Source organism: Lonchura striata, chromosome 7 (assembly GCF_050655825.1).
Source record: "Lonchura striata isolate lonStrDom1 chromosome 7, ASM5065582v1, whole genome shotgun sequence".
NCBI classification, from domain to species: domain Eukaryota; kingdom Metazoa; phylum Chordata; class Aves; order Passeriformes; family Estrildidae; genus Lonchura; species Lonchura striata.
Genome location: NC_140709.1, coordinates 6,756,507 through 6,767,087, shown reverse-complemented (window position 1 = coordinate 6,767,087; position 10,581 = coordinate 6,756,507). Strand labels below are relative to the sequence as shown.

General features: G+C 39.3%; 1 protein-coding gene across 8 annotated transcripts in view; it reads right to left on the bottom strand.

Annotated features, from left to right (window-relative positions):
* Positions 1-742: 742 nt before the first annotated feature.
* The window catches only part of ZRANB3 (zinc finger RANBP2-type containing 3), a 40,731-nt gene continuing 30,892 nt past the window's right edge, over positions 743-10,581 (bottom strand). For 3 of the 8 annotated variants that reach the window (XM_085584863.1, XM_085584865.1, XM_021548723.3), the window contains 11 exons: positions 10,097-10,249; positions 9,017-9,485; positions 7,898-8,101; positions 7,340-7,422; positions 5,851-5,952; positions 4,843-4,985; positions 3,361-3,492; positions 2,131-2,518; positions 1,583-1,714; positions 1,146-1,262; positions 743-911 (listed from right to left, as the gene is read on the bottom strand). In XM_085584863.1, the coding sequence (XP_085440989.1) occupies positions 1,164-1,262; positions 1,583-1,714; positions 2,131-2,518; positions 3,361-3,492; positions 4,843-4,985; positions 5,851-5,952; positions 7,340-7,422; positions 7,898-8,101; positions 9,017-9,485; positions 10,097-10,249 (1,905 nt within the window). In that variant the 3' untranslated portion in view covers positions 743-911; positions 1,146-1,163. Of the gene's footprint in view, positions 1,715-2,130; positions 2,519-3,360; positions 3,493-4,842; positions 4,986-5,850; positions 5,953-7,339; positions 7,423-7,897; positions 8,102-9,016; positions 9,486-10,096; positions 10,250-10,581 lie in introns of all 8 variants that reach the window. The other 5 variants (XM_085584862.1, XM_085584864.1, XM_077784907.2 and 2 more) reach the window with 3 other exon arrangements.

The following is a 10,581-nucleotide window of genomic DNA, read 5'->3' as shown; positions in this document are numbered from 1 at the left end:
TGGCCTCTTGTAAAGGCTGCAGAAACTTGAAAATCTCTCATACTTGGTTATCAGGTAATTCCTGATAACCTGGTCATAACCAGGTCCTGATAACCTGGTCACAACCTTTAAGTAACTTGGTCATTTAAGTGCTGGAGAGGTGATTCCTTTATCATACTGTGACATCACAAACATCATTAATGCAGGTAAAGTTAGTTTGACTGTAGAAAATAGTGCACTCATGTAACTATCTTGTCTTAAACAGTCTTTTTCTCTGTTCAAAAGTTATAACTTCAAGGATTCTTCTCACAAGGGTAACTCTGCTTATTTTAAGTAGTTGTAATTGAAATTGCAGGCCTGCATGTAATATGATGTGTTGTGCTCAACTCTGCTTTATGAGCTTACAGCTCAGCATTCGAGCAGGAGGTGGACAGAGCAATAAAAGAAATACAGGAGAAAGAGCTGTATTTATTTAAAGTAACTGTAAAGCAAGCCAGGTAAGCAGTCCAAAATGACCAGTATCTCTGCAATCTCATTAAGGAGTGTTTGACTGTAGCATTTCCCAGAAATGACCTTTGATGAAATAATTGCTAATATTTAATGTTTCCTATCCTGAGTAACATTTCAATACAAGCTGGTTTAACTAAAACCAGAATTCAACTGACATCAATTCTAAATGCCAAAATCCTGCAAGTCAGGCCCATGCCAGGAGTCAGCCTTCTGTGGGTGAGCAGCACTAGAGGAAACAAATCACTTGTGCTAGTTTTTGTCGTAATTGCTGTATTTTATTCTGTAGTTTTGGTATGTGAGCAACAAAAAGAATTAAAACTAAGACATCTTCTAGGTCCATGAAGTTCCCAATACAATTGAACTCTGTAGTACCACCAGCAGGTTCAACAGAACTTCCTTAAATTCTTGCAGTGCTAACTACCCTGCAAGAGGAAACCATAATGCTTCAAAATGGCATTAAAGTTGCACACAGAAATTGAGCTTTAAACCAGAGCCATTAAAAAACATTATGATCAAGTACTTTGGATGTTACAGATAATTTCTTTGGTTTACTTCCTTACTTTCTTCTCTCTACCAACAGCATGATAACAGCAATTTTGTTGAATCAGTGCAAGAGGAAAACTCTTAACTATATTGGTTTCACAGTTAGGATGTACCTGAATGTATTGTGCGTTTTACTTCTTCACCAGAAATTTGGTGATATCACAGGCATACTTTGTAGCTAAAGATCTTCTCTTCAGCTGGCTTCTTTCCTTGGCCTGTTTTGCAGTTCTCTGCAAAAGAGAGAGGTTGGTTCAGTGAGTATTGATACTTGGAAACATGTCCAGCAGAAAGCATTAGCCCCCAGTTAAAGTCCACTCTGTTTTTGCAGTAGACAGCATGTTGAAATGCAAATGTTTATTAAGACAACATTTTCCCAAATCCAGAGGAAACTGTCATATTGTAATAGTTTAATGCTGCCTTTCCACCTCGGCTGTCTGGGAGGGAGAGGCTGTGAGCACTGGGGTTCTGAGCAGGAGGGAGCAGAGCTCAGGAGGTGCCTAAGTGCACTTTCCCCCTGAGAGGGCCAGGATTCCTGGCTCCATGCACTGACCTCTCTGTGGCAGGCTGTGCACAGGGTCTGAAGGTTCTCCAGGGAGCATTGTCCTCCTCCACTGTACACAGGCTGGATGTGGTCCACCTGCCAGAACTGCCCCTCTGCCGGGCTCCTGATCATCTCATTCAGCTGCAGCACAAAAAGGACAGGGCAGGGGTGAGACACTCCTCAACTATGTGGACATTCTACTGTAGGAACAAAGAAATTCTGGGAAGTAGCTAGCTATAGTTTTCATCAAGATAAAGAAAGCCAGCCTTGGCATTTTTGAGTTACTCCCACTGGACAAGCAACAACTCTTAAGTAGCTGGCATGTTTTCAGCCAGCCCTGGTATGTGCACATCCCTACAGAATCAGAGCTCTGATGCCTGTGCCTTTTAGAGGTGTTAGAAGACAATAGGATTTAGTTAATTTTAAGAGGATTTTATTTTCTTGTTCTGTTGTTGGTGCTAGGTTACCTTTCTATCTTAAATCTGTAAGAGCATTTTTGGCTGTCTCTGAACTCTATACGCAGACCAGCTGTTACTGCTGAAACCCCAGAACATCACCTGCCCAAGGGGAAGGTGAGACATCCAAGAGCTCTCCAGAAGCTGCTTCCTCTGACTCCTGGGTGCATCCCTGACGCTGAGATAAAGCTCCTGGGCGTTGTGCTGGCAGCACTGGCACACGCCGTGCTCGATCTGGAACACCTTGGAGCGGAGGTAGCTCTGGCTGGAGCGGATGGAGAAGTCCTCCTGGCAGGCGTGGCAGCAGAAGCGCGTGTCCCAGGCCGGGCAGCCGGGCGGGGGCTGAGCTGTTGGCTGCTGGCAGCTCAGACACAGCGGGGTCCCCTGCTTGTCCAGGGCCTGCAGATACCCTTTGGACAGGGAGGAGTCTGCAGCATCAGTCTGCCCTGGAGGAAGGGCTGAGGGATCATTTCCGGTTTCTGAAAGCAGTCTGATGGCAGAGAACAAAGTACAGCTCTGGATAAATTATGTATTCAGCAGCCCAGTTCATGGGGGGTTTATGTACTGTGTAACATTTTATGTTCTGAAAAATCATTTTAGCTGAAATAATACCTTGCTCAGATTGATACATGCACAGTGCAAATCCTTTAGTTGGTTTACCCTTCCATTTAAACAAAATTTGGCAATATTACAAGGCAGATTTTTCTTCTGCACATCTTACTACACTCAATATTAGCTGAAATAATGCTGTATTTATAAAGACATGCTGATTTCTATCAGGGATGCACACATACAAAAGTAAAATGTTTCAGCCCCCTCTTTAACAGAAGTAAAAGTCAAAGGAAAGATCTTGGTTTCTCTTTACAATCTCTATAGCTGCCTATGAATTTCCTACTCAAAACAAAGTAGGATACACTGTGCTTGTTCATGAGAAAATATTAAAAGCGTAACTCCTGTTTGGAATTTTCACTTCTTTGTTCCCATTTTTTTAAAATTCTGAGGCAAAATAGGAGCAAATTTGGTGTCCTCAATTTGATGTTGACCTCACAGGAGGGCTGAGCTAACATTGTTTTCTCTTACTGAATCACATAACTATTCTCTTGTTTTATGTTAGTCACACTCAGTTAATTAGCAACTCTGTCAGCAGACAACACATGAAATTGTTTCTTCTAAATTGTTAGAAGAATAAAGCAGAGCTCATTAGCACTACAGCAAGTTTCTTATCTAACTACTGTACTTCAGCAAAGCAGACACTCATAGCAAATAATTTTACTACCATTAAAAAAAATGCAGCAAAAGAACTTAATCATCCTCTTGCATTAATGAACCTACTTTGTGGATGGTTTAGGAGAAGCACCTTTGTCCAGAGAAGCCCCCATTTCTTTGGAGATGAGGCGAACGCTGCCCCCGCTGCTGCTGGCCTTGGAGAGCGAGGCTGCTGCCACATCCTCCCTGGTCACATACCTGAGAGAGTGACAAATCCTGTCAGCAAAGGGAGCAGCACTCTGGGCTGCAGCAGGATTGGTACAGCACATTCTCTTCGAACATTCCTCATTTTCTGGATGAGAAATGAAGAAAGCTTGGGAAAACATGCTTTATATACTTCCATATTAAAAACCTTTTTCTAAAACTGAATTCTAATCAGTGAACAGGTAACTTGGTTTGTGTATAACAATTAAAAAATGACTGCAGTTTGATACTGCCTACCAGTGAAACCTGAAAGGCATTTTGTTCAGTTAGGTGATGTCTCAGTGACACTGGATAATCCAGGAAGCTTTACAAGCTCTGGAGGACTCCTTGCTCCATTAGTTACGTTTGATCTCCCTGCTTTATTTTCATGTGAAACCCTGTAAAACACAACTGCTCTTAGTTAAAAACTTAAAATTGTTTCACAGAAACCACTATTCAGACAACTTCTGAGGATATCTCTGTACTGAACATCTGCCAAACCCTACAACTCACCCTACAAGGCTGCTGAGGGTCCTGGTAGGTTTTCTAGCACCATTCACAGATTTTTCCTATACTTCATGGAAGAACACAATCAGGCAAGAGGTTAACAAACACATATTACCCTCTGCTTCTGATACTACTGGAATTACAAACTATTTATTTACTACATTCTTATCTACAGCCAAAATAGTCACCCTGAGGAATTTAATAGTGGGGATTGAGAGAAATAAGATTTTAGATGGTTTGCATGATATGTTCTGTGCAGAGCAATGACAACACTGAGGCTACAAATATCTGTCAAAGAAGACCACATCAAAAAAAGGAAAGAAAGGGAATCAAAGGTACATTTAGGTTTTAACACCAGGGATCAAACACCAGCCCTTTTCAGTGACACTCAGCAAAGAGAGCCACAGTTTTGAGAAACGTCATCCACAGGGAACTGCTTAAAGAAAAAACAAGAACTGGAAAGGGTTAGAGTTGGCTGTGAATTATGAGTAAAACATTATCACACTGATGGCAAGTAATAATTTCTTTCTGCATCCAGGTGGGGAGAACAAGATGCTCTGACCTTACTTTTCTGTTGTGGCCCTGAGGTCAGGGTTTTTCCTTTAAAAACATCTGGCAAGTTCCAGATGTTGAAACGTGCAGTGCAGCAGAGCCAGTGCAGCTGCTGAATGGGGCACAGAGCTGGGCAGGGAAAGAGACACTTCCAGCAGATTCATCAACATGCCTGGCTGCCTCTGTCACTGTAACAAGCAGTCACTGAAAAGTCCAGACTTAGCATCATTCCACTGGAGGCCACATTAAATAAATCAAGCTTTCTGCAGTAATTGGTAAGAGGAATTAAAACCAGACTCCACATACCTCTTTGTACTGCTGCCCACCGACTGCTTTTTAGACAGCTCTTCTGCAGCATGAATGGTACTACAGAATATCTGACCACTTTTTCTGACAATCTTCTGTTTCATTGCTGTTAGATGAGTCCATTCTTTCACAAACCTCAGGATCTGTCAGAGAACACAACAGTCAGCAGCAGGACAGGCTTTGCACAGAGCTAATTACAGCAAAACAGTGCCATGGATTAGTGCATTCTACACTGGCTGGAAACAGCTCCTACAACCAGAAATGGTGCTTTCAAGTAACTCTTCACAGCCCCCATCTGTGGGACCCACTCAGTAGCTGCTTCACACAACAGCTGGGTCAATCAGTCAGGTATCCCCATTACAAATTTAAATTCCTACCTTGCAGGAGAACCAACAGAAAGAATCAGTTTTATTCCTGCATGATAGTTTTCTGTTTGGAAAATCAGATTTTAAGTTAAGCAGATAATATTTCCCATCTAGTTTTAATCTGGATTTCCTTACTTGAGTACTTGTGTTTGCAGTGTTCTCCTCAAACCCCACTATGAATGGGATCTTTATTCCTAAATTAACTGAATGTCTCTGTGGAGCTGTGCCTGACAGTGCTTTGAAAACTTAGTAGACCAAAGGGAGAGTGAGAATGAAGGCCTGCTCAGGCCTGCAGCTCTCATACAATCTAGAACATTATTATTTAGAGTGTGGCTCTATTTAATTCAGATCCTTAAAGAAGTTATTTTGTTGACTTATGAAAGTTAGTAACTAATCCTGTAAATGAGAAATGAAATGATGTCTGGTTAATTTCTGCTACTGCAATGTGAACAGAAGGCACAATAATTTGCCAGAGTAACAGAATCCATAATTAATTATTCACATCAACATCTGTAAGATTGCTTTGATGAAACTCTGCCTATATCCCAAGGCCTGGCAGTATTCTGCATTTATTTCTGTAAAAGTAAGTAATCTTCTTCTGCATTAAATATTATATTGCTGTGCCAGTAGAACTTGTTCTTACCAATGCACGATTTTTTTTGTTCTGGAAAGTCTCTGGTAAATCTTCCCAGTTATCCAGCTGTATGTCCAGTGGAATGAAATTATGATTCAGTGGTTCACCATCCTAGACAAGCAAACAGTTTTGTTTACAGTGTAGCACAATGTAGAAAAAGTAATCTGTTTCCAGTGAATTTTCCTCCCTTCCTACTAAATTTAGTTCCTCAAGGTCAAGTTTTTGCAGAATTAACAATAAGGCACAGAGATAACAGCAAAAATACAAGAAAGATTATTCATATTAATCTACCTAAAAGTAACAAGGCTGAACATTTTAACTTTTAATAGATCTGATTTTTTTTGCAAATAGTTCAGACACACAAACTGCCTTTTATTAAACTGAAATTACAATCCTCTTGACTGAATTCTAAGGGAAATGAATGATTGGAGATAGGAGATTGTCACTTCATTACAATTTAAAAAAAGAATTCTTGAATATTGTTTATCATACTTTAATGTCTGAAAAAGTTCTCCAGTTAATTTTTAAAGGAATAAGTTGTCCCAGTGGGTACATCTGGCCAAGAAATTTATTGACGATTCATAATCATTTGAGAGAAGGTGTCAAAGCAGAATTCTCTGGGGTCTCACCACTGAATTTTGTGCAGTATCTGGCACAATGAATCTCTAATCCCAGCAAAACCAAAACCAGACAATTGCCCAAAACCCACCCAAAATGCATCTTTGTCTGAATAAGACGTGTGAAGCTAGGCAGCAGCATACACTGCAAGTACACAGAACAAGTTTTCAGATACAAGAGGACTTTGGGACTCATTCTGACTTTCCCAGCTACATAAGCCTCATAGAAATGTCCTATTCCAAAGGCTTGCCCTCAGTTATCTGTGCTGCTTCACTCAGTGAATTTGAAGAAATCTTCCCACTGAACTTTGATATCACTTGAAAGAAAAAATTGGTATGTCCTGACCTCCCCTTGAATAATGACTTGGAAAATTCCCAGCTGCTGGTTGCTGCATCCAATCACCACTGCAGATTAATGATAATGGGCTTTATTCAGGAAATTACTGACTTACACATAGCACCAATGTTGAGTTTTCTGAAAATGTGGTGGCAATATTTTATTTACTTGGTGTGTTAGGATGTACTGTCATTTTTTATTTGAATGTTACTCTATTCAAGTTGTTTTGTGGTAAGACACTAATAATACAAAAGAAATTTTAAACAACTGTCACTAGAAATCATTCTATTCCAGATGATTTAGCCCAATTCTGTAAGCCAGGAGAAGTGTTGGAAGTTGTGTATATAAGGAATTATTACTTAATTCCACTGAGAAAAAGAACTAGAATGATAAACTACCTAATTTTTGTACTTTTCAGTTAATACAAAAATATTAATGCTTTTACATCAAACAGAACAAAGGAGAGCATACAGAAACATTTCATAGGGCAGCGTTCTCCTTTGCAATTTTAAAATGACAATGACAATGCATATTTCAGGTTTACCTTTGTATAGAGGTGGATTCTGTCAGTATTCTTGCTTGCACAAAACATAAGCCCATCATATATTTGGAATGTGTCTGAATTATCTACAACAGAAAAAATACTGGTATTAAAGATTTTTATTCATTCATTCTACTCTGACATTAAAATAATATTTAACACGTATTTAATTCCAGAACAACATAAGGTGCAGAGTTCAAGCAGCAAACTCTAAAGGTATTTGTGTATTTTATTTTTCTGTTTCTCTTGGATGACCCATCATCTGTTTGCCTGTCTCTCCTGAGTTCCAGTACAACCACCCACATTCCCAGCTGCTGGTTTGTCACAATCCTGAAGTCAGTCAGCTCTGGTTTGCTCCAGGAGCTGTTTGGAAAGGCTGGGCTTATCCAGCATCCAAATTCAACACATGGCCCAGGCCAAAATGAGAAAGTCTCATGCTGATGCTTGTACTTCTGTGTTTTGGAGATGTACAGTTTTATTTAAAAGCCATTTTTTCATGCCAGAGGCATTTAATCCAGTTTCACAATCGGATAGAATTGTTCTTTCCGAGTCCTACTTTACCTTCTCCAGGTTCTTTTTCGCTTTCTTCCTTTTCAGTGCCAACAGCTTGCTGTTCTCTGATTTCAAGAGATTTCTGGGCCCCCAATTCCCCCAGATTTCCTCTTCTGGCTTCAGCACTGCCTTCTGCTCTCTCTCCATCTCTCCTGAGCTCCTCTGACACTCCTTCCTCCATCTGGCTCCTGGGAGTGTCACCATTTCTCTCACCTAAAGACAAAGAAAGAAGCAAAGCAATGATTTGTGTTACCTGACGGGTACCTAATAACACACCTGAGACAGGAACACATCACTGAAATACCAAAGCCATGGCACTGCATTCTCTAGTATTATAATGGTGCAACCACTTAGCAAGTTAGACCTAACTTTAACGGTAAGAGAACAAACACATGGAACAAAGCTTTTAATTTATGTAATCCCCTGCAGCCAGATTAATGTCAAAATATATACGTAATAAACAATGCAGCTAGAAATTCTATATTACAGTTATTATATACCATAAGCACACAAAGTAGTTTTCCAAGGCATTGATTTGTAGCTGTGAAACTCAGAAGTTGTCCTTATTTGAACAAACCCAGAGATTTAAATAAATGAAAAAGGAAGCAAAAAGAACCCTACCCATGGCTTTGCAACTGAAATGACAAATAGTGGCATGTATTTATAAAAATGTTTCATTAATTTTCCAGATAACTTAAATAAATTTAGTAAAAGAAATCTGCTGTGAGCTGGTGGAGAAAGAAAAGACATATTTTCCAGATAATGTCTCTCATGACAAATACACAATGCTCAAGTTAATAAAACTCCAACACCCCACTGCTTTGAAAGGTAAAAGTTTTGCTGTTTGATTATATTCAGAATAACCATAAACCTCAAGGAAGATGAGAGGGATATTTGCTGCAAACAAAACAAAGGATATATTCTTCCTTATGGAATTTATATCTATGGGCATTTTTCACTTGTTTCAAGTTAGACTCATGTAAAAGATCCTTGGGGAAAGCAAGACTAAGGAGTATCATATTTTCCTGACTTCTGTGTAGTCATAGGTTTAAAAAAATTGTTTTTTCTGAGCCTGACCACAACTGAAATGAAAAATGCATCTTTCCCTCTGCAGTGCCCCTTACTCACCATCCCTGCCCTGGGGGCAATGGCACATCTCACAGTAAGGCAGCAGAGCATTGTTAATATAAGTGCAAGCACTGCAATGCCAAACTTTATTTAAATCTGTACTTTCACTTGAAGTATTTAAGCCACAAGGACGGAGTTGACTGTTTTTTTCTGAAAACAAAGAAGGCTTTTTTCCAGTCAGAGATGTTTTCTTTTTATTACTGGAGCTGACTGGGGTTGATCCACTTATGCTCTTTGCTCTTTTGGCTTCATGTTCACAAATATCTTCATCACAAATTGCCTCCACCTCACTTATCCTTGAGGAATCCAAGTTTTCATCACTCTTCTCTGCATCCTCTTCTATTGTGACTGCAGAAGAATCTGAATCATTTTGTAACAATTCATCACCAGAAAATCTTTTGCGTTTCTTCTCCGTGGAGGATTTGGGGGAAAAAAAGGAACGTATGTCATGCTGTCTGTCCTTTTCAAACTAGGGAAGAGGAAAGGAATACAGAATCACAGAATCATTTAGGTTGGAAAAGACCTCTAAACCTCACTTATGACTGCATCAGAAACTGCTAAACAAAAGATATCTTTAACAAAAGATAACTTCAAGAACACTGAGCAGAAAAAGCAATTCAACATTCCTGATTTCCGAAAAGCATTTTCAATATTCTCCTGGAAATTCTGAAATGGCACTACCAGAAAAGAGATACACAGAACTGATAAGCTGTATGCCTTTTTTGAAGATCTTCATTACAAGGAAAGGCTTTCAAACACTGTTTAAAATATTAGTCCAATTAATTCAGCACAATTAGCAAAGATGTCATTTGAACAGAAATTACTTTGTCTTATCTGACTCTGACAATGGCTCAGTCATCGAAACAAAACATAAGGACCCATCAGAAGATGTAGATGACATTTATTCCCCACAAAGCACTTTTCCCAACTAAGTTTTAAAATGGAATTTACATTACTTTTTCCTACTTTTTTGGTCTTTCTCCATTAGTAATGTCTGAAGTGCACAGAAAGGTGAAGTAAATGGCTGCTACAACTTTTTTAAATGAAAGGAAACAGAAAAAACAAAGTTTGAAGTCTTACATGTGTAAATAAAAGTTCATTTTGGGGAACTTCTAGACTTTCATTTGGGGTCCAGGTTTCAGCAAAACTCAAAAAATCCCATTTGTCCTTATCACCTTCTTCAGCCTGCATTTTCTCTTTCTTGCCATTCAAGGTGCTGCCTGTGACTTTGGCCTGCAGGAACACAGTAATAGTAAGTGCTCTATTTAGCACACTGCAAACAGTGAAGCTGTACACAAAATGTCATTATTTATTGAAGATAAAAGAGAATATATACACTGTGTACATCCTCTAACAGCCTTAACATTTTTTGCTTGGCATGTGGAGACAAATACAGAATTATTCTGTTACAGAACTTGTAAAATAAATTGTTGTTGAATTACTGAGCCCCATCTCTGCCATGTTTAAGGAGACTCATAATGCACCAGGCAGGATGAGCTTTAAGGACCTTTCCAACCTAAACCATTCCATGATTCTCCAACTGCTAACAACAATTGCATGATACT